Below are 25,342 nucleotides of genomic sequence, written 5' to 3'. Positions count from 1 at the left end.
ATATAAATTAATAGTAATAATAATAATACATATATATGTATGTTGCAGAGGATTTAGATGAATTACAATACAAATATTTATGTTGAATGCAAACCTACTACACTATACTCTGTAAATTATGTTATTGTCATGTGGTAGACCTTAAAAATTGAATATTTATTGTATGTTAGGCCTATTTTATATTTTATTAATACTGTATTAGTTTAATATTACTATTAATTTATATTATTAATTTTATGGACAAATAAAAAAAAAAAAAAAAAAAATTTCTTGAATCTTGAATTTAAAACAAAATGTTGAATTACAAATATATATGTATGTTGCAGAGGATTTAGATGAATTACAATACAAATATTTATGTTGAATGCAAACCTACTACACTATACTCTGTAAATTATGTTATTGTCATGTGGTAGACCTTAAAAATTGAATATTTATTGTATGTTAGGCCTATTTTATATTTTATTAATACTGTATTAGTTTAATATTACTATTAATTTATATTATACAGTACTAGGCCCCTAGGCCTAGTTTGTACATGTTTTTACTCCAAAAAAAAATGAATAAATAATTTGTTATTCAATCTAATTGCTTGTTTGTTCATCAATAACAAAACAATTGTAAGCAAGTATATAACAGTTCTTGTTAGCCGCTTATTTCAGGTCGTATTATTAATATTAGCTAGGCCCGATGCGCCCGATCACAACGTCACTAAGTGACTTTCCGCCCCTGGAACAATCGCTCGCTAATAGGGCTAGGCCTCGGACTCGTATAAAAGCTATTATAATAGTTATGATAAATATTCCTCAACTAAAATGTTTACTGTGATAAATAAACAAGTAATAATATACGTTGTATTGGAATGTATTTATTTATATGAATTCTTATACGCGGACAATTATAAACATCGCGTATATCGTTCGCTATAAATAAATTCATAAACACGATGACGATGTGTTTACAAAATGGCGGTTTCGCTAGTTTTCGATGGAACAAATAGTGGTACCTTTAGTTTGAATAGTCGGAGCTGCATCCCAACCACCGAATTTTGTATCTTAATATCGTATTCTGTAGATTATTAATTTTTCTAACAGGGATTTTAAATTCAGGACTGTTCAATTTTTCTAAATATTTTATTTTAATGATTTTCTAGGGTACAATTTCGGAAAAAAGACATTGGTTGATTTTGCCGTTAAATTACAGATTATCGTTTTGTTCAAATACATTTAATTTTACATGACAATATATTAAAACCATTTATGAATTTATTTCACTAACAACATTTTTCCGATAATCAACTAAATTTACAAATATTGTGTTTTTCCAACACCCTAAAATTTAGCCATTTTGAACTAAATTAGAAAAGTAGGGCGCCCTCTCCGAGTCGAAATTTGACACGATTTGTCGACTGGCTGTCCCACTGCCAACTCTCCAGTCATTTTGCAATATTTCAAGACACTCTCCCTCTAAAGGGCAAATTTTCCCCTGATTAGTGTTGATTATATCAATTAAGCCCCAGTTTTTCAACTATAAGAAGGGGTTTTCAAACATATCAATTGTTTACTATAAATACTTGTTGAAAGATGTAGAGAACATCACTAATACATGCCATTATCCTGGAGACCTAATTCTAGGCTGATTTAATTCTGCAAAACTTCAGACCTACCTTTTTTGTGATCTCTATCAAAATACTTTGTAAGATGCAATCAGCCATGTGTTTAATAGAATTCAGTTCGTCAGTTGTCATGGATTCCAGCCCTAAAGTAATGCGTTGCCAATAACTCCTGAAAATTAACAACATTCAATTTAATTGATATTTCAGATTTTTTTAGACATATACTCAAATGTCATTGTTGCATAAAAATAAGCATACATGCTCAAGATAAGACACAATGGAAGATGACCGAAATGAATTGAAAATAACATATTGTAAATGGACTGAATAGGTAAGAGTAAACAGTGTTTCTGAAATTAAGTGGATTCATTTTTATTGTGCTATAAATTAATAGAACTACACAACATGTGTTTGATCATCATTGCTGATGTTATTTATTTAATCCAAAAAATAAAAAGATTTGGTGCAATACCTGTCAGCACTGTGAGTACACAAGACTCTCAATGTGACAATGAATGGCCAAGATACACCATCAGCACCACAAGTTAGCTTGCTCAACCATGACACTTCAAAGTTTTCTTTTAAAAACTGAATTCTTGCATCTAATTGTTCACGGTTTACCAAGTCCTTAATCAAATCTGAAATTGAAAACTAATTTATAAATATATACTTTGAAGTGAAGTGAGTGGCCGAGCGGTTAAGACAGTGGAACCGTACGTAGCCATAACATCAGCAAGGGTTCGAGGCTCACTCGCTCCATGTTTCTGGAGGTAAGAGAAGTCTTCTCAGATAAGGTTCATGTGCACTTTAAAGAACCTAGTACATCTTTCAAGACAATTAGCGGGTTACCCCTGTGTACTAGTACACACACAGCCACTGTCACACACTGGCGACCAAACCGGTACCCACATCAACTCCTTTAGGAGCATGGTTTGGAGGGTGGGGTGGTTGGACAAGGGCGTCGGTTCAGGAAAACCAACGACGGCCATCCAGCAAAAACTCCCGCCAGCCCGGAGAGGAGATATGGCGTATGCCCGAGTGTCGTATCACTATAAGTAATACTGTATCTTGTCTGTTATGCCCCTATGACCACCTAGGTCATGGGACAATGAACAAACAAACTTTGAAGATTACGGATTAGAAAGGGTAAATATAAGAAACATGTGTGGCATGGAATTTATTTATTTATTTCACTCCAAACCAACAGCGAATCATCGCCACTAACAGGCTGGTTCAACTCTTAATAAAATAACTACTTTAGATAAAAAGTATAATTCATTAAAACAGACAGAAAAACAAGATGATATCGAACATAGAAAAATGATATTACAGGTTAACTAAGTGATATAAAATAATAGAACGGAAAGAAGCGATGCCATTATAAAAATGATCGATATTGGTGTAATTACTTTAGAATTATATTGTGAAGTATGTCTTGAAATAAATAGATCTGAAAGTGAAACGAACGAGAGTAAAAACAATGGTGAAAGTTATGAGGAGTAGCTTGAGATGGATGGGACATCGCATACCTGCCAACATTTGATTATCCAAATTAGGGAAGGCATATTTTAAAAATTTTATAATCTGGCCTCAATTTGTGTGTGTTTTTGACATTGGAAATTGGGAAAGTTCTGATTAAATCAGGACCACTAGTGGGTATTTTATTGTCATAGTTTTCGATTTGTTTGTTTCGTTTATTTGGCGAAGATAAAATCAATACCATTATACAAAAAAAAACAACAAAGATATGAAAATTCTGGACAGGGCAGCTTAAGCAAAATACATCGCTGTAATAATAATAATCCTTATTTTTTTATTTAAAAAACAAAGATGCACATGCTACCTGCATAGTTTTTTAATGATACACACATAGCTTGCACATGCAGACCTTGTGATCCAGCATACGTAACAATGCAATTGTAACTAATAAGCGCCTTTAAATGACCTGCATTGCCACACATTGAATGTGGAGAAATGCTGACCAAAATGCATGCAAGTGCCAATGGGGCATTATGTGTGCTGTTTAGGGAAATACAGAATGTATATTTACCAAAAGGGATGTTTACACTTGTGTTGGGGTTGGCTGGAACAATAAAACCATATTCTAGCAACAAGTTCTCGTTACCGTGGGGACCATAACATATAAACACTTGGTCATACTTTGCATAGGTGTTGTGGGTTACAATCTCATAACAATTTGATTTTTTCTTAAAACCAGCTGTTACCTGAAATGAAAAAATGTAATATTTTGTATAGATAGGAAAAAGAAAAATAAGAAACTTATTAATGGTGTTAAACATAGTTTAAAGATGTATTGTTCCCCAAAAACATGGAAAATGAAAATAAGAAAGCCAGAATTCGAATAGGCCATTTTGCATATTTAATAAAGTTATTCACTTCCGTACAAATAAAAAAAATTGAATCACTTTAAAAAAAATAAACAATTACATTTAACCAAAAACCCATTGTCGGACATAAAATGTCTAAATGTTTGTTGTTTTACTGACGTATTTAGGATTTATTTCAAAATAATACAATTCAAAGATTTGCTCAATTTATTTATAGCAGCTTCACATTTTTTTGTCTTACTTTTTAAAAATTATTAATTGATAATATAAGTCCTACTAGTAATTAATTTGTATTCATTGATTATAATTGCTATAATAATATTACCTTACCGGAAGTACCTTCGTCGAGGACTTTCTCTGACGTTCGCAACGCAAAAAATGTTATCCTTAGTCGTGTGTGTTTTACCGGCGGAAAAAATAGGCGGGATAAATACTGCTGTTTACTACTGTAGCCCGATAGATATAGAGTGTCATTTCCGGCTAAAACTAGAGGTGCTATTTATCGTGAATTTTATGTGAGAGTACTATTTCCGGCCACCTAGAGGTGTCATTAAAAAAAAATTTGCATATACTTGGTTTCTATTAACTCTGGGCAACCCCCTTAAAATAGTCCTGCGACCGCCCCTGAACCAATACCTTTTTTTTTCTGGGGACAATATATCTTTAATAACATTGAATTTATTTCTGCTGTGAAAAAATAAACCGGTTAGTAACTGTTTATTTCTTGGCAGCAGAAACCTGTCAGCACAGGCCTCGAATTTGGGGATTTTAGGGGCAAGGCCATTTGGCCTCCGGTTTTCATTGATTTTAGGGGCACCAAGGCCAAATGGGAGGGCACCAAGGCCATTTGTTTTAAATCAAAGGGGCACCAAGGCCAAAATTAAAAAATATTTTAATAACTAGGCACAAAATTTTAAAATAGCTTGTTTCCGGTTGAGGGTGGAATTTTTTTCAAAAAAAAAAAATTCTACCCGCAAAATGTTTTGGGATTTCCCCCTATTCATCAGATCGCGGAGTAGTAGTAGGACTGTCTACAATACATCTTTTTGTATTTCATATAAATATTACGTGTATTTACGATCCATATAAATAATAAATAGGTACGATGTTCAGCGTTTATAGTTTACCGCCCTGTGTTGAATGTTTCGTTTAGTTTCAAATAATGCGATAAAAAGGCATGTGAAGCCAACCAAGTAGGCCTAAGGCCCGGAACAGGTATAAAAACCCTTACAACAGCAAGCTACTCAGCCTTACTTAGCTAGCAGCCGACGGAGAAAACATGATAGATACAAAAACAATTTGTTTGTAGGCCTTACCTACAACTATTCATACACAGAGTGTTAACCACGGTAAAAATCAAGCCAATTACATTATGTAGTAGAATATAAATTATAGTTATTTTCCGAGTTTCGATTTCTGAAGCTTTTTTGGTAGTATACCCATATTTATAAGAATTCAAAACACGGACGGACACCGACCCCTTTCTCTCTCTGTTTTGCCTTCGGCACGTGTATTCTGGACTATACCATTTCCTTGAATTCGGTAAAAACTCGTTTGGTAATTTAGTGTACGACGTTGTTAAACAAGATTTTTCGATGATCTGTCTGCTGGATTATTGAGGTGGGTGCGATAAAATATAAATATGATATACTTCCAACGATCTTCGGGTTGAGGTGCAGGTTTAACTTTGGTGCTAAAGGTAAACACCCCTAATTTTACACGTATAATGGACTACACCATGCAGGAACGCACATGGTATTTTCTTCTCAGAGGGTGCGTGTACGTCAAAAGGAATTGTTTTTCCAACGATCCGCCGATCCTCCGCGCGTACTCTCACACGATGTTGTGTGTGAAATTTCTTATCAGAGGGTGCGTGTGCGTCAAATAGAATTGTTTTCCCAATGCATTGAATTGCGTGTGTTCGACCGGATCGGCGGCGGGAGGATAGGCTAGGCTAGCTAGGAGTCGAGTGCGTGTAATATTTTTTTCATCGAAGGCGGCTAGCTCGATTTGTGCGACTTTAATACTTTCAGTAACCTCCGATCGAGGAACGTTTTTAGCTTGATTATTAAAAGTTTACACCCCTGTATTTTAATGTACTATCTATACCATGATTTACCACGCACGGCGGCCGGGATGATATTGTTTTGGTTACCCTATTGCAATGTTCGATGTTTTGTTTACTGTTTGTTGTGTATTAATAAATGCGTTTAGGGAAATCCCCTTGCAACGAAGACAGGCGATAGTTTTGCGTCTCGTCCGAGTCGTGTAAACAAATCTTCTTGACATTATTTTCTATCTAATTCAGTGGTTTTTATTTTGGTAAAACTCGGGAAGGGCACTCGCGGCCAACGCAAAAAAAAGGGCAGGCCAGTAGTGGCCGTGGGTGCTATTCATTTTCGAGGGCATTGAGGCCAACTGGGAGGGCACCGACGGCACTGGCCGCGGTAAAATTCGAGGCCTGTCAGCATGTAAACAATGATTAAAAACAGAACTCCATTCAACCGGTTATTTTGCATTTTGTGTAATCTTAACATTTTTGTCAACGACCAACCACTAATTTAAATTGTTATTTGGGAGCACAAACTGAGCAGAAATGCTGTCGGTCTAAAAATAATAACAATTTATTCGGTGCAATGCAGCAGAAGCAGGCCTCACTCATCTCAAGCATTAAACATTAATTTCGCTTACATTTGCTTTTGCTGAATGGTTCAACAGGTCAAGGAATGGCGCTAAAGCATACGAGTCAATCTCGCATGATGACTTCCATTGGCTGACACTTGGATCCATGTACACAGATCTTGTATTGACTACAAACCACGCCCACTTGAATGCTTCATACGTTAATAATCCTGGATAACAAGGATCCAATTTTCCGAGGGCTTGTGAAAATGATTGTACTTTTTGAAATTCATCTTTTACGGTCTCTACTTGAAATATTGCCATTTGGAGGAGATGTTTTGGTAAGGATTTTAGTTCATCATCTGTGAAGTATGAAGGAGTTGTGTACGTATCTGGTAGCTGCGATATATAAGGACACCAGGACGAAGCTGACGCTTTATGTTTCTCTAGTATTAAAAACACACACAAGATCTGTCTTGGTGTTAAATCAGGATTCCTGAAAAATTATGAAAAAATTGTAATTTAACATTTAAAAATGTTAAAACCCAATTACCACATGTAATGTGTCAGTCGCATTTATACAGGTATGCTAGGGACCATATAGACTAAAGTTTTAATGCTTGGTAAAGAATTTACCAACCAAGTATACATACACAAATAAAAACTACATGTTCACATTGTGGCAATTTAAATTTGATTATAATTACATATGGTCAAAACTATCGTCATCTGAAATAATAGCTAAATCTTGCGTTAAATAAAGAAACACCAATAGTTTATTTTGATAATTTTTGTTCATGATATTTAGTGACAGTGTATTATTAAAGTATTACTATGTTTTAAATGCAACTTACTGTTGGATAACTGGTCCAATACTTGTTCTTAATACTGTACTTGTTGTAATTAGAAGATCAGCTGGAATTGAAATAATAGTATCACCAGGCTATAAAGGTAAAAAATAATACTGTGTGGTAAAAAGAGCAGTATGTAACAAAACCCCTGCACTGCTGGCTGCCGTGGGTCCGTGGAGGGCCTAATCCAAATTTCCTCAGTTTCCAGTTAAACTTAAGACCAGAATAATACATTTAACATTTATTTTTTATTTTAACAAAAAAAATGGTGTTTTTTTATCAAGTCCTTATTTTATAATACAGGATCAAAATCTAAATACAGTAGAAACTAAGTTTTTTTTTACATTACACTTTATTCTTTATCTATGAAACTAAAGTGACAAACCTTAAATGATTTATTTGCCATTAGCCCTCTTCCAGTTTCTGAAAAACAAAATATATGATTACTGTACATTATTATGAGTCAGGCTGTTTAAAAATGAATATTTTAAGAATATTGTTATAGGTTCGAGTTTCATGCTCTCTAGCTTTCATGCTGTTTATCTGGTTTATCAGGGCTCGATTTATCTTTTTCATAATTATACTGTAGCTGTAGCTGTAGATTTCACTTGCCAATCAATTATTATACTAGCCCACTCACCCACAATAGTTCACAGTCAAGTAACATGTGTAAATGTTTCAGGCACTTTTTAAGCTAGCAGTGATCAATATTAATAATACCTTTAAAAATCGCTGGTTTCAAATGTTGCTTTTCAAACCCATGGCATTTCATCCATTGCAGTAAAGATATCATTTCTGCATTTTCTCCAATATTTTCAAATAAACCTTTAAAATAGAAAATATAAGAACAAATAAGCTTGTAATGTAATTTAAAACAGTTATGAATATCACATAAATGAAGGGAAGCATAGCGACTGGTTTATATTTAATTAATTTTACTACTCCATATATCAGTTTAATTTTTCTGCCCATACACACCAACCATCATGAACTTTTATTAATAACATATTAATGCAGTATCTAGGTTCCATTATCAATACCAGTTCCATTGGTCTGTCTATCTTGGCTACAATATGGCTTTAAACTTACAAATTCCATTCAATATTTAAATCTGATGAATATTGAACACCAAATTTTGGTTTAACAAGATTCAAACTCATGTTTACTCTCTGATTTCTGTTTTAGAAGGTTATTTCCAGCCCACGATCATCCTGCACATCAATGGCGGAAAGTACATTCCCATGCCCTTCGGGCACGTCACCAGGGTTGGCATTTATCAATATTTGCTTTATATATTTTTTTATATTTTTGCTTAAACTGAAATATTTAAGTGCTTTAAGCAAATATCTTTACCATAAAAATTGTCTTGCAAAAAACTAAACTCTAGAGGGCATGTCATGTCTGAAAACATTCTCGCTTATGCTTGCGCATTAGTTTTTTTTTTTTAGTTTTTTACTCCAATTCATTTTATTCGCAGATGACAGCAATATTTTCTTTTCTTACAAAAATTTAAACACTCTTGTTAATACTGTTAATTCTGAGCTTGATAAGAGTTTCTTTATGGTTTAAATCAAACAAATTGTTGTTAAACCCATCTAAAACTAACTTCATCTACTTTACACAAAAGAACCACCATAATAATACTTTTCTTTTTGATATAATAATGATTTATTTTTTTGCTATGAGTTGCTGACTGGAAAAGTTGAGGGTAGGTTACTATTTTCAGGTGCCTAATTTAAGATTAGTAATAATAACCCATTACTCTAATAGTATGCCCCTTCTAATAATGACCCACCCTAAAAAACAATCAAAGAATAATAACCCCAGCAACGCAAGAGAGGGGAGGAGACGATGACCTTTACAACTCACCACCTTACTTCTTGTTTTTATTTTTCTGTGCAACAAAGAACTTCTTCAGAAGAATATACTGTAGGTACTAATTTGAAGATGCTAAACAGATGACAACAGTAAAAGTTCCATAAATTTCTATTTTTCTGTGTTACTTACTGTAGCCATTATTTAAATACCAATTCCCTTTAAATCATTAGAATCGACTTTTGAAAGAATTTCATTTAGCTTCGATTTTGTATAGATGACAAATTTCGTTTTTGTAAAAGCACAAGTTAACGGAGTACTTACTCGAACGTTTCGATCTCTATCAGAGATCCTTCTCAACTGACTGCGGAGTGTTAATGCAGCTTGGTCATTCTTGACGTCATCTGTTGATGACGTTGTACGCCGCCGGTTGTAGGTTGGAGGTTGTGCGGGGCTCGGCCAGGTGATGTGTCTATCAAATCATTGTACAAATGCGAGAGTTCGTGGGCTCCAGTGTCCCGGTTCATGGTCTTCTCTTTATTTCTCCTTATATGTAATGATTCTCTAATCTGTCTGTCTTTGCGTTTAGGCTCTTTGGTTAAGATGGTAGCCTCCCAGTTCGGTACATGATTGTGTTTTATGACATGTTCTGTAATGGCAGATTTGTGTATGATCGAAGATGTGGATGTTCTGGAGGCCCTAGTCATTACTCCCCCCGTGTTTGTTGTATTGACTAGGGCCTCCAGAACATCCACATCTTCGATCATACACAAATCTGCCATTACAGAACATGTCATAAAACACAATCATGTACCGAACTGGGAGGCTACCATCTTAACCAAAGAGCCTAAACGCAAAGACAGACAGATTAGAGAATCATTACATATAAGGAGAAATAAAGAGAAGACCATGAACCGGGACACTGGAGCCCACGAACTCTCGCATTTGTACAATGATTTGATAGACACATCACCTGGCCGAGCCCCGCACAACCTCCAACCTACAACCGGAGGCGTACAACGTCATCAACAGATGACGTCAAGAATGACCAAGCTGCATTAACACTCCGCAGTCAGTTGAGAAGGATCTCTGATAGAGATCGAAACGTTCGAGTAAGTACTCCGTTAACTTGTGCTTTTACAAAAACGAAATTTGTCATCTATAGAATCGACTTATTTTTCACATTTTTAAACATTTAAAGAAGAAGTAGTTATCCCATTAGTATCATATAAGGTACGGTAAAATTGCATTGTCATAATCAGCCAATAGGGTGCTGGTACATGTGTGATGTCATCGCTTAAGGACTTTGGAAATGTTTTCATATCGCGAAAACAGTGATCAAATAATTAACATTTTCTTTATGCTTTATTTATCGCTATTATCGCCGTCATGTGTGACAAAATCTAAATGTAGCCGATTATGACATTGCTAATTTTGTCGAAATATTACAATTTTGTCTACACATAATTAATTTTGTCAAAACAAAATTCATTTTGTATTGACAAAATTAATTTTGTCTTGACAAAATTCATTTTGTCTCGACAAAATTAATTCTGTGTAAACAAAATTCATTCTGTGTAGACAAAATGAATTCTGTGTATAAACAAAATGAATTCTGTGTAGACAAAATTAATTCTGTGTTGACAAAATTAATTCTGTGTTGACAAAATTAATTCTGTGTAGACAAAATTCATTCTGTAACGACAAAATTCATTTTGTGGTGACAAAATTCATTCTGTAACGACAAAATTCTTTTTGTGTGGACAAAATTAATTCTGTGTGGACAAAATTAATTCTGTGTGGACAAAATTAATTCTGTGTGGACAAAATTCATTTTGTGGCGACAAAATGTATTCTGTGTAGACAAAATGTATTCTGTGTAGACAAAATTCATTCTGTGTAGACAAAATTCATTTTGTTAGCCGAGCCTACTCAAGCGTGGGACAAAACGTTTTAACATTTAAATTAGAAGGCGGGGTTGTTATTGGAAACTCGAAGATTAACAGTTATAGGCCTACGATCAAACAGCGCGCGAATATCATTTTACAACCTCCTCTACACCGGTGCCAACAAATTGTTAATAGGTAAAGGAATTTAAATTAATTTATCTACCGTTAGTAAAAGCAAACTAATTAAGCAACAGTCTAATATGGAACTTGAATACTTTGCGTCGAGTATAAGTACAGTTTATACTGACGTATAACAATATTGTTGTATACTTAAAATTAATTCCGATTCAGCAAAACGGAACACGTAGCCCTATATATGCCTACCAATATTGGTAATAAATATTAAAGATGGTTGAAGATGGATATCGATACCGATAATATTGATTAAGAAAATGACAACACTATTTACGATAACATCTGATAAGTTGAGTAGTAATGAAATGATTTTAGTTAATACATTTATTTTAATATAATAGTTAGTATAGGCCTATTTATTCTTATGGGAATGCGTCGTCTATATAGGCCTACCAAGTTTATTTGATAGGAATACTAAATTGCTAATAGGCCTAACTCAAGGGAACAAAACTATGATATATCTCTTAAGACATATATTAATTGTCTCTAATTGGAATAATAGAGATATCTTGGTTATAAACAGGGATATATCTCTATTGGAACCTAAGATCTATATTGTAAACTAACTACATCTATTAAAAACTAAGATATTTTAGTTGCCTAAATAAATGACAGTTTGGTACGCCATAGATTATGATATTGCAAATTGTCGTTTAAAAGTTAAATTTAATTTCAAATTTACGTTTAACTATTAATTTTACTCTCGGTTGCATATTATTATATATTTACACCCTCGAAAGATATAATTCAACTTTGACCAAATAGTTATATGGGTGTTTACACAACTGACATAGGCGCCTCTCAAGTATCCATTCCCATGGCAGTGTATATAACCTTTCCACCTTCTCCATGGTTGATTTTATTTATTATACATTGCTAATTGCAAATAATTGTTTATAGATTTACATTGTTCTTTGTACTTTTAATGTACGTCAGTCTTTGGCTGGCTTGATAAGATTGATGTTAAATAAAAATGCATTTTCCACTAATAAAATATAGAGTCGTATCGAGAGAGTACCGTAATTTCGGGCAGAATAGTTTTCGGTCTGGAAAGGTCATTATTACACTGTCTGGGGTGTTGATATTTATACATCGAATGTTCGAATCGAATCGAATAGCCCCATTATTGAAGCTTTACCTGAAGAGGTCCTAGACAACTTGCGCAATCTTGGAGAAGCCCAGACCCTCAGTCAAAACAGAATGGTTTTCGGTCTGGAAAGGTCATTATTACACTGTCTGGGGTGTTGATATTTAAAATTAGTAGTTGTATTAGTGTAGTTTTAGTTTGAAAATAAGTTTGTAATAGCGTCGAGTCAAATTTTATGTCATTATCTCAAATATGTTTTATTGGTTATCCGCCTCAAGCGGATAAGCCCTTGTTATTGTAAGGATCTTTTTTTTTTTTTTTTCCTTTATTAGTTATCCGCTTAGTAGCGGATAACTCCTTGTAATCGTCCTGTTTCATCATATTTTTTTTTTTCTTTTTGGTTATCCGCAACTTTAAGTTGCGGATAACCCTTGTGATTGTAAATATCTTTTTTTTCATCATCTTCTTCTTTGTTAGTTATCCGCACATGGCAGTGTGCGGATAACTCCTTGTTATTGTATGGGATCTTTTTTTTTTTCTTTTTCTGTATTATTCTTCTGTCTTTCTTCCTTTTTTTGTGAGCCCTGTTTCTCTAAAATGTGTAAACAGAACATATCATAACTTTGTCAACATATAGATATTTACATGAAGTTGTGCACCTCCTATTTTTGAAAAACGTCAGAGTTGCGCAACGTGACTTGCGCGCAATTTTATGAATTTAAATGATTGATCATAGATTAAAAACCGAAAGTCATTTTGTATTGAGACTTGGTGAAAATTTAATTCATATCAAGAGTCAACTTTCTGTGGATTAAAAATGGCATGCTTCACACAAAGTTACGCGCGCACGCGCATTTAAAATTTTAAAATGCGAAAAATCAATTTCAACTTTCTACGCGTTTCTTGTCATTTTGAGCGTGTCAAAAATTCCCACACGTGCGCAAATTTTTACGCGCGAGGGGCGCAAGTAGCGTTAAAACATACTTTTTTCGCGTGATTTGTGTTTTCCCAGCCTTTTCTAGTAATTTTACCAACTTTTAAACAATTTCGACTTAAAATGACGTCATACGAGCACGTCGAATTGGATAATTTGCACGCGTATTTGATCAAAAAGCTAAAAAAATCATCAAAATTATGCCTTTTTTTAAACAGTCGTAGTTTCTAAACTAAACGGTGAAAGGTATTTTTATTACATATTCTGGAAGTTGATGAGTTGTAGATATCAAATCATACATTAATATGGCTAACAGGACATTGTGACGTCATCGTATGGCCACGCGAATATAAAATATAGGATTTTTGTCTCTTTCGTTATTGCTCATCACATTCAATGGAGCGCATCACGCTTATCCGTATTCCATTTTCTCCGAGATTTTAATATTGTCTAGGTCAATCAACTACCTTTCGCATGAGTTAAAAATATTTTAATTTTTGTAACGTTATCATGCCTAAAAATTTTAATTACGTGGGTCATTAATTTCATCTTTCCAGGAAATTTTAATCTGTTATCGCTCGTAAGAATAAAATCGGATAATCACGATTAAAATGTTTTCTGAAAGCTATTGGATTGTAGATACGAAATCATGTAAACATTTTGGCAATCGGATGTTGTGACGTCATCATATGGCCAGTTAAATAAAAAAAGTCGTATTTTCATCTTTTGCGTCATAGTTCATTACATTTAAAAGAGCGCGCATCAATATTTCACGTGTTCAAATTTCTTCTACACGTTAATATGTTGTTGCTGAGATAATTTCCTTCTGAAATTGCTACATTCGCGTTTCATTTTGAAACCGTCAATATGTTAAAAATTTGAATAAATAGCGGGTCCCGTAATTTCACCTATTCTACACTGTATGTGATATGTATACAGATTATACTGTGTATACTATATGACACAAAATAACAGAATTCAGCAATAACAACATATCATATTCATCAGTTCAGGTCACAATGCCATAATCTTTTTGCGTGTGCAATATTCCAACGTATGACGTGCACGTGGCGTCTGTCGTGCGGATAACTAACTCGTCAAAGTGACGAGTTTCATGTCTAGTATTATTCTTCTGTCTTTCTCCCTCACTTTTTGTGCAGAGCGTATCTCTAAAATGGGTAAACATAACATTTCATAAATTTGTCAGCATATGGGCATTTACGTGAAGTTGTGCACCTCCTATTTTTTAATGACGTCAGAGTTGCGCAACGTGACTTACGCGCGATTTTATGATTTTTTATGATTGCTCATAGACTAAAAACCAAGCATAATTTTGTTTTGACACTTTGTGAAATTTTAAGTCATATCAAGCGCAAACTTTTTGTGGATTAAAAATGGCATGTTTTACAAGAAGTTACGCGCGCACGCGCATTTAAAATTTCAAAATGCGCAAAATTAATTTATAATCAACTTTCTACGCGTTTCATGTTGTTTTAAGCATGTCAAAAATTCCCACGCGTGCGCACATTTTTACGTGTGCGGTTGGCACGTAGCATTGAAAACGTATTTTTTTCACGTGATTTATGTTTTTCCAGCCTTTTCTAGTAATTTTACCAAATTTTAAACAATTTCGACTTAAAGATACGTCATACGAGCACATCGAATTGGACAATTTGCGCGCGTTTTTTATGAAAAGGTTAAAAATTTGTTTAAAATATGCCTTTTTTTAAACAGTCGTAATTTCTAAACTAGACGGTCAAATTTTTGTGGATGACATATTCTAGAAGTAGATGAGTTGTAGATATCGGATCATGCATTATTATGGCTAACCGGACATTGTGACGTCATCGTATGGCCACGCGAATATGAAATTTAGGATTTTTGTATCTTTCGTCATAACTCCTCACATTTAATAGAGCGCATCTCCACTTATCCGTTTTCTATTTTCACCCCGATTTTGATATTGTCTAGGTCAATCAACTATCTTTAGCATGAGTTAAAAATATTTTAATTTTTATGACGTCATCATGCCTAAAAATTTAAATTACGTGTGGCATTAATTTCATCTTTACAGTAAATTTCAATCTGTTATAGCTCGTAAGAATAAAATGTGATAATCACGATTAAAACGTTTTCTTGAAGCTATTGGATTGTAGATACAAAATCATGTGAAAATTTTGCCAATCAGATGTGGTGACGTCATCATATGGCCAGTTAAATAAAAAAAGTCGTATTTTCATATTTTGCGTCATAGTTCATTACATTTAGAAGATCGCGCATTAATATTTCACCTATTCAAATTTCTTCTACACGTTAATATGTTGTTGCTGAGATAATTTCCTTCCAAAATTGCTACCTTCGCGTTTCATTTTAAAACCATCAACATGTTAAAAATTGCAATAAATAGCGGGTCCCGTAATTTCCCCTATTCTACACTGTATGTGATATGTATACAGATTACACTGTGTATACTATATATGAATCAAAATAATAGAATTCAGCAATAACAACATATCATAGTCTTCAGTTCAGGTCATAATGCCATAATCTTTTTCCGTGTGCAATATTCCAACGTATGGCGTGCACGTGGCGTTTGTCGTGCGGATAACTAACTCGTCAAAGTGACGAGTTTCATGTCTAGTTTTTTCTGTATTATTCTTATTTCTTTCCCATTTTTTTGTGAGTCACGTTTCTCTAAAATGTGTAAACATAACATTTTATAACTTTGACAACATGTGGGCATTTACGTGAAGTTGTGCATCTCCTATTTTGAATGACGTCAGAGTTGCGCAACGTGACTTGCGCGCGATTTTATGATTTTTAATGATTGATCATAGCTTAAAAACCAAGAGTAATTTTTTTTTTACCCTTTATGAAAATTTAAGTCATATCAAGGGCAAACTGTTAGTGCAATAAAAATGGCATGTTTTACAAAAAGTTACGCGTGCACGCGCATTTAAAATTTCAAAATGCGCAAAATTAATTTCTAATCAACTTTCTACGCGTTTCATGTCATTTTAAGCATGTAAAAAATTCCCACGCGCGCGCACATTTTTACGTGTGCGGTGCGCACGTAGCATTAAAAACATATTTTTTTCGAGTGATTTATGTTTTTCCAGCCTTTTATAGTAATTTTACCAACTTTTAAACACTTTCGACTTAAAGTTACGTCATACGAGCACGTCGAATTGGACAATTTGCGCACGTTTTTGATGAAAAAGTACAAAAATTTGTCAAAATTATGCCTTTTTTTAAACAGTCGTAATTTCTAAACTACACGGTCAACTTTTTGTGGATGACATATTCCGGAAGTTGATGAGTTGTAGATATCAAATCATGTATTAATATGGCTAACCGGACATTTTAACGTCATCGTATGGCCACGCGAATATAAAATTGAGGATTTTTGTATCTTTCGTCATAGCTCATCACATTTAATAGAGCGCATCTCCACTTATCCATTTTCCATTTTCACCCCGATTTTGATATTGTCTAGGTCAATCAACTATCTTTCGCATGAGTTAAAAATATTTTAATTATTATGACGTCATCATGCCTAAAAATTTAAATTACATGTGGCATTAATTTCATCTTTACAGTAAATTTCAATCTGTTATAGCTCGTAAGAATAAAATGTGATAATCACAATTAAAACGTTTTCTTGAAGCTATTGGATTGTAGATACAAAATCATGTGAAAATTTTGCCAATCGGATGTGGTGTCGTCATCATATGGCCAGTTAAATAAAAAAAGTCGTATTTTCATATTTTGCGTTATAGTTCATTACATTTAAAAGAGCGCGCATTAATATTTCACGTATTCAAATTCCTTCTACACGTTAATATGTTGTTGCTGAGATAATTTCCTTCCAAAATTGCTACCTTCGCGTTTCATTTTAAAACCATCAGCATGTTAAAAATTGCAATAAATAGCGGGTCCTGTAATTTCCCCTATTCTACACTGTATGTGATATGTATACAGATTACACTGTGTATACTATATATGAATCAAAATAATAGAATTCAGCACTAACAACATATCATAGTCTTCAGTTCAGGTCATAATGCCATAATCTTTTTCCGTGTGCAATATTCCAACGTATGGCGTGCACGTGGCGTTTGTCGTGCGGATAACTAACTCGTCAAAGTGACGAGTTTCATGTCTAGTTATTCTTCTTTCTTTCCCGGATTTTTGTGCGTCGCATATCCCCTATTGCTTGTGAACATAACTTTGTATAACTTTGTCAAAAGATTGACCTGTAGCTGTAGATGTGCAAGAAACTTCGTTATATTACGTCAGAGTCGCGCAGCGTGAGTTACGCGCGATTTTATGAATTTAAATGGTTGATCATAGATTATAAACCAAAATTCATTTTTTATTGATACTTGGTGAAAATTTAAGTCATATCAAGGGCGAACTTTCTATGGATTAAAAATGGCCTGTTTTACAATAAGTTACGCGCGCACGCGCATTTAAAGTTTCAAAATGCGCAAAATTAATTTCTAATCAACTTTCTACGCTGATCATGACATTTTAAGCATGTCAAAAATTCCCGCGCGTGCGAAAAAATTTACGCGTATGGTGCGCACGGAGTACGAAAATCATGTTTTTTTCTTTTGAATTGTAATTTTCTAGCCTTTCCTAGTCATTTTAAAAAAGATTGACATCATTTCAAATTAAAATGACGTCATACGAACACGTTGATTTAGACAATTTGCGTGCGTTTTAGTTGCAAAAGTGACAAAATATTGTCAAAATTATGCCTACTTTGAATCTATTATAGATCCTCAGGATCAACCGTTACCCCCAATTTTTTTTATTTAATATGTAAGCAGATATGTTGTAGATATGAATTCATGCAGAATATTTACCCCTCGGATGTTATGACGTCATCGTATGGCCACACGAATGTAAAATATTGGATTTTTGACTGTTTCGCTATTGCTCATTACATTAAATAGAGCGCATATCACTTATACGTATTCCATTTCCTCATATATTTTAATACTGTCTAGGTCAATCAACTATCTTTCGCATGAGTTAAAAATATTTTAATTTTTATGACGTCATCATGTCTAAAAATGTAAATAACGTGGTTCACCTATTTTCATCTTTACAGTAAGTTTCAATCTGTTATAGCTCGTCAGAATAAAAAGTGATAATCATGATTAAAACGTTTTCTGGAAGCTATTGGATTGTAGATACGAATTCCTGTAAATATTTTGCCAACCAGATGTTGTGACGTCATCATATGGCCAGTTGAATAAAAAAAGTCGTATTTTCATCCTTTGCGTAAAAGTTCATTGCGTTAAACGAGAGCGCATCTCTCTTTTACGTGCCCAGAATTCTTCAAATTTGTAATAATGTAATTATTTAGATAATTGTAATAATAATTGTTATCTTTATATGTCAATTTGATGACATCATCGTGTTAATAATTGGATTTAAAAGATGGTCTCGTAATTTCGTCTATACTACACTGTATATAACATATAACAGTGTATTCTATAATATGCTGTATGCTACAAAATAGGTACAATTCAACACTGTAAACATACTTAATTTATGTCACAGGACGGCATAACAATTGTCGAATTTCATGTAGTTTAAAGTACGTGCATGTTGCGTTTGCGCGGATAACCCGAACTCGTTCAAATCTAGTCTGTATTATGCTTCTTTCCTTCTGTCATTTTTGTGCGTCGCGTTTCTCTAAAACGTGTAAACAGAACATATCGTAACTTTGTCAACATATCGACATTTACGTGAACTTGTGCACCTCCTATTTTTGAATGACGTCAGAGTTGCGCAACGTGACTTACGCGCGATTTTATGATTTTCAATGATTGATCATAGACTAAAAACCAAACATAATTTTGTTTTGACACTTTGTGAAAATTTAAGTCATATCAAGCGCAAACTTTCTATGGATTAAAAATAGCATGTCTTACAAAAAGTTACGCGCGCACGCGCGTTTAAAATTTTAGAAAGCGAAAAATCAACTTCTAATCAACTTTCTATGCGTTTCATGTCATTTTGAGCATGTCAAAAATTCCCACGCGCGCGAAAATTTTTACGCACGCGGTGCACACGTAGCGTTAAAAACATATTTTTTTTCGCGTGATTTATGTTTTTTCAGCCTTTTCTAGTAATGTTACCAAATTTTAAACAATTTCGACTTAAAATTACGTCATACGAGCACGTCGAATTAGATAATTTGCACGCGTTTTTGGTGAAAAAGTTCAAAAATTCGTCAAAATTATGCCTATTTTTAAACATTCATAGATTCTAAACTACATGGAGAACTTTTTTTTAATTACATATTCTGGAAGTTGATGAGTTGTAGATATCGGATCATACATTAATATGGCTAACCGGACATTGTGACGTCATCGTATGACCACGCGAATATATATAGGATTTTTGTCTCTTTCGTCATAGCTCATTACATTTAATAGAGCGCTTCTCCACTTATTCGTTGTCCATTTTCACCCCGATTTTAATATATTCTAGGTCAATCAACTATCTTTTGCATGAATTAAAAATTTTTTAATTTTTTTAACGTCATCATGCCTAAAAATTTTAATTACGTTGGTCATTAATTTCATCTTTACAGTAAATTTTAATCTGTTATACCTCATAAGAATAAAATGTGATAATCACGATTAAAACGTTTTCAGGAAGCTATTGTATTGTAGATACAAAATCATGTGTAAATTGTGCCAATCGAATGTTGTGACGTCATCATATTGCCAGTTAAATAAAAAAAGTCATATTTTCATCTTTTGCATTATATTTCATTACATTTAAAAGAGCGCAGTGACGAGTTTAAGTTCTAGTTTTAGTTTCAGTTTTTATTTTCCATTGTTATTGTTTTTTTTTTTGTAATTGGTATGGACGCACCATGTACGCATGTGTGCCACTGTTAAAAAAGTGTTGTTCCAAATAAATATTATTATTTATTATTATTTATACATCGAATGTTTTATGGGCAATCAATCCTGAACCTAGCCAACGTAGGCTACCTGGCCTACTTACTACTGTAGGTTAGAGGTTATTAGGTTTCGCAGGGTGGATGTTCTTTAAATGTTTTTTTGTTTCAAATAACGGACAGCTTTCAGGATCATTATTTCTGCAATGATTATTATTATCTTAAAGATATATTGTCCCCTGAAAAAAATGTTTTTTTTAATCTTTTGTTGTTTTGTCAAATAATAGATATTCACTTTCACAAAAAATTGGGTCTGAACAAAAATTATTTACCTGAAAAAAACTGTAATTAAAAGCAAAAAATGGTCAAATTGTCTGGAAGCCAATGATTATGTTTGTAGTAAGGCAAGCAAACTTCTTGGTTTTGTTTCAAGATGTAGTAAAGCAATGTCTTGGATGGCAATGCTAAATCTTTACAAAGCACTAATACTACCTGTTGTGACTTACTGTTGTTGTATGTGGGCACCTACTGAAATATCTCATATGTATAGACTTGAAAGGGTTCAGAGAAAGGCCACTAGAATAATTATGTACAGAAAAGAAAGAAATTGGGACACTTCATATTTATATAGGTTAAAGACCCTAAATATTTTAAGTATTGAAGATATATTTAAAGTGTATAGACATTGTGACGTCATCGTATGACCACGCGAATATATATAGGATTTTTGTCTCTTTCGTCATAGCTCATTACATTTAATAGAGCGCTTCTCCACTTATTCGTTGTCCATTTTCACCCCGATTTTAATATATTCTAGGTCAATCAACTATCTTTTGCATGAATTAAAAATTTTTTAATTTTTTTAACGTCATCATGCCTAAAAATTTTAATTACGTTGGTCATTAATTTCATCTTTACAGTAAATTTTAATCTGTTATACCTCGTAAGAATAAAATGTGATAATCACGATTAAAACGTTTTCAGGAAGCTATTGTATTGTAGATACAAAATCATGTGTAAATTGTGCCAATCGAATGTTGTGACGTCATCATATTGCCAGTTAAATAAAAAAAGTCGTATTTTCATCTTTTGCATTATATTTCATTACATTTAAAAGAGCGCAGTTTTAATTTTAAATAGGCTACTTTTTGGAAAAGTCACAACTGAAAAGTACTTTCTGTTCTGTTATTTAAAAAGGGGAATTTTAAATTTAACAAAGTAATTACCTCAATAGTATAATGTTAACATGTTTAATTTTATTTCCCGATTATCTAACCGAAAGTTGCGCTTTAAATTGAATAGCTAAGAAACAACGTATACTACAACGGCAACCCTGGCCAAAGCGCGTTTCGGCCGCCTACATAGAATGGGTTACGGCCGCTGCATAGCATAGCAAATTCAAAGCTTCTTAAATTTCTGCGGTACATTTCTTCCTAACGTACTTGTTTTATATAATAGATTGATAAATATTCCACTTATTAAATAATTTAATAAATCGGTAAAATTGACGTTTCGAAGCAAATATTCCATGATGAGAGGCGACATTTTTCGACATGCCTCGTGTGCGGCGAAGACTAGTTCAGAAAATGGAACAGTCCACTGCGGGGGTTATCCAATCATTAATTAACGCGCTAATACATGCATACCATGCACATTGCCTGGGCGACGGTAATTTAGTAATAAGAAGCGGAGAACTGAATCCCCCGTAAGGAAAATGGTAAACACTGATATTTATGGTAGGGATTATTTTTTTCAGTGGTTGGTCTTGTTGGCTTCTTCGCACCAGGTCCACGCAAAGTCAAATAAAACGATGTGGTTTATCAAACAGAAATATAAATTAGCTTTAATTCAATACTAAATTAGCCAGATTTTGATAATGAGAAAGACTCAAAAATTGAATTTTTATCGTTAAAATTGACATATGAGGCGGATGTACATAATAATAATAACCGATTTACATATCAAAATAAAGAGTATTTAAAGCCTGATAACATGCAACAAAAATTACTCCACCACCTATTATGGACCTCGTGCGATCGGGTGCGAAAATGGGTAGGTGTTTTCCAAAGTTATTTTTAGCGCGCAGATTTCGGCTCGCCGGCTTTTGTACCTCATTTTTAACTCGCGTTTTCTATTAAAATATTTAATAAACATAGATTAAAAATATATAAAAATAATCCCTTAAACAAGATCTTTCCAGGCATATAATTTTTATTCTCATGGGTACATAAGAAATAGTATATTTTTAACTTCAAAGACACGTCACTTTTTGAAATTTCACGAACGTGTTAAAATCGCGGTAACGAAAATCAGCTTCATTGGGATACCTAATAATAATATAAATGTAAAAGAAGTAAAATAACAAACAAATACATGCATTATTTATTTAATAAACATTTTTGCGAATTTTTATGGTTTTTTAAATTTGGCTAAAGGATTTTCAATATGGCTAATGTTTTTCAAAACCTTTCGCCATTTTGGCGAACGAAAATTTGACCTTAGCGCGAGCGTAGGAACCCCCGTACACAGAAGTTAGCCAGGGCGGGCGCGGTAGATACAAAGGATTGTCGCCGCGCAGTCATCAGCATTTTTTAGGCAGTACATGGAGTAAAGGGCAGTATAATGGTTATATCATGATTAATAAATAATGTAATTAATGATATATATAATAATATCTATTCATTATAGATTAAACAGCAGCAGTAATTGTTTATCAGTAGATTTAATACTTTATTCCAGATTCTGATTATCGAAAATTATATATCAGAGAAAATACCGCAACTTTTCCTACGAAGTAGCTTCGTAGATAAAACAGGCTACGTTGTTGGCTTTGTAGGTTACATTGTTTGGCTTCGTTAGTAACCTCAATAAACAACCTCACGATGTTCTTAGTAAGTAACAAGGTGTGAAAATTATTATTTAATGTGTTATTTTTGACTGGCGGAGGAGGACCAATTTGTACATTACTAAGAAATATATAATATAATAGTTTTTATTCGTAAATATTTCATTCGTGTGTGTTTTTTTACTCTCAACGGCGAATATAAATTTCCCACAACGTAAACGTAGAGACACGATCCAACACAATGAACTATGCCAACTAATAAAAATAATATAGCGAACGTCCAGTCGATCCAGAAACATGCAAACAAAAAGATCGTAAACAATTCATTCTAAATATAGTATCAGAACGTTCAATCGGTCGCTCAAAAAGACTGCCGACAGAAGACCGTAATTAATACAGACCTAGTTTTTTGGTCACATGTCATGAAACGCGATACTCTGTTTTACCACCGCAAACCTCTCGCATGTTTTTTTTACTCTCGGTACGAGGGGGATGGCTACAAAACAGTGTACCTGAATTTTGCGTCACATGAAACGTAATACAGCTCTAACTGTTCCCACGGTTCGCACGTTTTTCCCCTCCAAATTCTGGTCGGGTCTTTTGTCATAATAATAATTTACAAAGGCCTATGTTAAATCTTAACATGGAATATATATTTATTTTGCATATATTTTGTTGGTGTCCTAGCCAAGGTGTTGTTGTTTTTATAATTCGCTAAACCAAGGTAGGATTGAATCATGTAGGCCGCTGAAACTCTCTCTGCGTGAGCTGAGGGCCTCGGGCCCGATTTCGTCTCGTCGGCGGATGTCCTGCCAAATTAGGACAACCGATGTGTAGGGCGGCTACAAAAATTAACGTCTAGGATTTTAATTAGCCAACAATACATGTTTGTTTCCATTGTTTATGCTCCTAACTAAAGGCGATGACATTGGTGTTTACAAATTACTAACCCTACGAACCACCGTACGATCGACGCGTAGATATTAATATCATAAAATCGTAGGCATGGCAACGAACAATATTTTGGAAATTACAGGAAATGTTTAGCCATGGAGGAAATTTTTTCCTCCATGGTTTAGCGAACAATGACCTACGATCTATTTACGCGTAGGCTACGAAAGGTTACGCGAAGCAGTAATTTTTTCTGTACCGTAAAAATAATAGATCTTGCGTGAATATAAGTGGCGCATCATCAGGACCAGTGCCTAAATGTGCATAACCCAAATTAATTGAATTCTTCAGTGCTGAATTTTTATGTGCTCAGAAATCGATTGAAACAACCTATAATTACTCAAAAATCTCCCCCCCCCCCCCCAAAGCGGGGCCATTGGCGGCCCCCCTGACCCCCAGCCTAAGGTTGTACTGTATTTCATTTTTATACACCCCCCCCCCCCACTAAACTAAAAACGGATCTGCGCGGATGGGGTTTGAGGGAAGGGGGTTAGTTGTCGATGAAAAGGTGCTACTAAAAAAATTGGTGGTGCTACCAAAAATTATTATGAGCCATCATACAAATTTGATAGTGCTACCAAGTAAAAAAGTTAATTTGCAGCCCTGCCTGAAAAAAATGTTTTTTTTAATCTTTTGTTGTTTTGTCAAATAATAGATATTCACTTTCACAAAAAATTGGGTCTGAACAAAAATTATTTACCTGAAAAAAACTGTAATTAAAAGCAAAAAATGGTCAAATTGTCTGGAAGCCAATGATTATGTTTGTAGTAAGGCAAGCAAACTTCTTGGTTTTGTTTCAAGATGTAGTAAAGCAATGTCTTGGATGGCAATGCTAAATCTTTACAAAGCACTAATACTACCTGTTGTGACTTACTGTTGTTGTATGTGGGCACCTACTGAAATATCTCATATGTATAGACTTGAAAGGGTTCAGAGAAAGGCCACTAGAATAATTATGTACAGAAAAGAAAGAAATTGGGACACTTCATATTTATATAGGTTAAAGACCCTAAATATTTTAAGTATTGAAGATATATTTAAAGTGTATAGACTCACATTAGGTTTTAAAATAATGCATGGCCTCTGTCCATCATCCTTTAATGAGTTTGTGAGATCAAGTGAGAGGTGTGAAGGGCGGTTAATACATTGGAAGGCAAAGACCAATACATTTTTAAATTCATCGTTTGTTATTTTCTCTAGATTATGGGAGCAACTTCCCAATGAAATTAAACAATGTGCTACAATTTCAGACTTTAAAGCCC

The 25,342-nt window shown here is 33.8% G+C and overlaps 1 protein-coding gene and 1 long non-coding RNA gene across 3 annotated transcripts in view; one reads left to right on the top strand and one right to left on the bottom strand.

The window, feature by feature from the left end:
* LOC140053911 (SET domain-containing protein 4-like) overlaps positions 1–25,342 on the bottom strand; it is a 29,603-nt gene that overhangs the window by 1,337 nt on the left and 2,924 nt on the right. For both annotated transcript variants that reach the window (XM_072098663.1, XM_072098662.1), the window contains exons 2-8: positions 8,157–8,261; positions 7,822–7,859; positions 7,440–7,528; positions 6,655–7,081; positions 3,666–3,840; positions 2,088–2,253; positions 1,667–1,784 (exon numbers count right to left, since the gene is read on the bottom strand). In XM_072098663.1, the coding sequence (XP_071954764.1) occupies positions 1,667–1,784; positions 2,088–2,253; positions 3,666–3,840; positions 6,655–7,081; positions 7,440–7,528; positions 7,822–7,859; positions 8,157–8,229 (1,086 nt within the window). In that variant the 5' untranslated portion in view covers positions 8,230–8,261. The remainder of the gene's footprint in view (positions 1–1,666; positions 1,785–2,087; positions 2,254–3,665; positions 3,841–6,654; positions 7,082–7,439; positions 7,529–7,821; positions 7,860–8,156; positions 8,262–25,342) is intronic.
* LOC140053913 (uncharacterized) overlaps positions 1–25,342 on the top strand; it is a 47,315-nt gene that overhangs the window by 19,551 nt on the left and 2,422 nt on the right. The window contains exon 3 of the long non-coding RNA XR_011846465.1: positions 1,823–1,946. This is a non-coding gene — a long non-coding RNA (uncharacterized lncRNA). The remainder of the gene's footprint in view (positions 1–1,822; positions 1,947–25,342) is intronic.

The sequence above is a fragment of the Antedon mediterranea genome, chromosome 7 (assembly GCF_964355755.1).
Source record: "Antedon mediterranea chromosome 7, ecAntMedi1.1, whole genome shotgun sequence".
Classification (NCBI taxonomy): domain Eukaryota; kingdom Metazoa; phylum Echinodermata; class Crinoidea; order Comatulida; family Antedonidae; genus Antedon; species Antedon mediterranea.
Note: the sequence above shows the minus strand (reverse complement) of the source record. Positions and strands in the feature narration are given on the sequence as shown.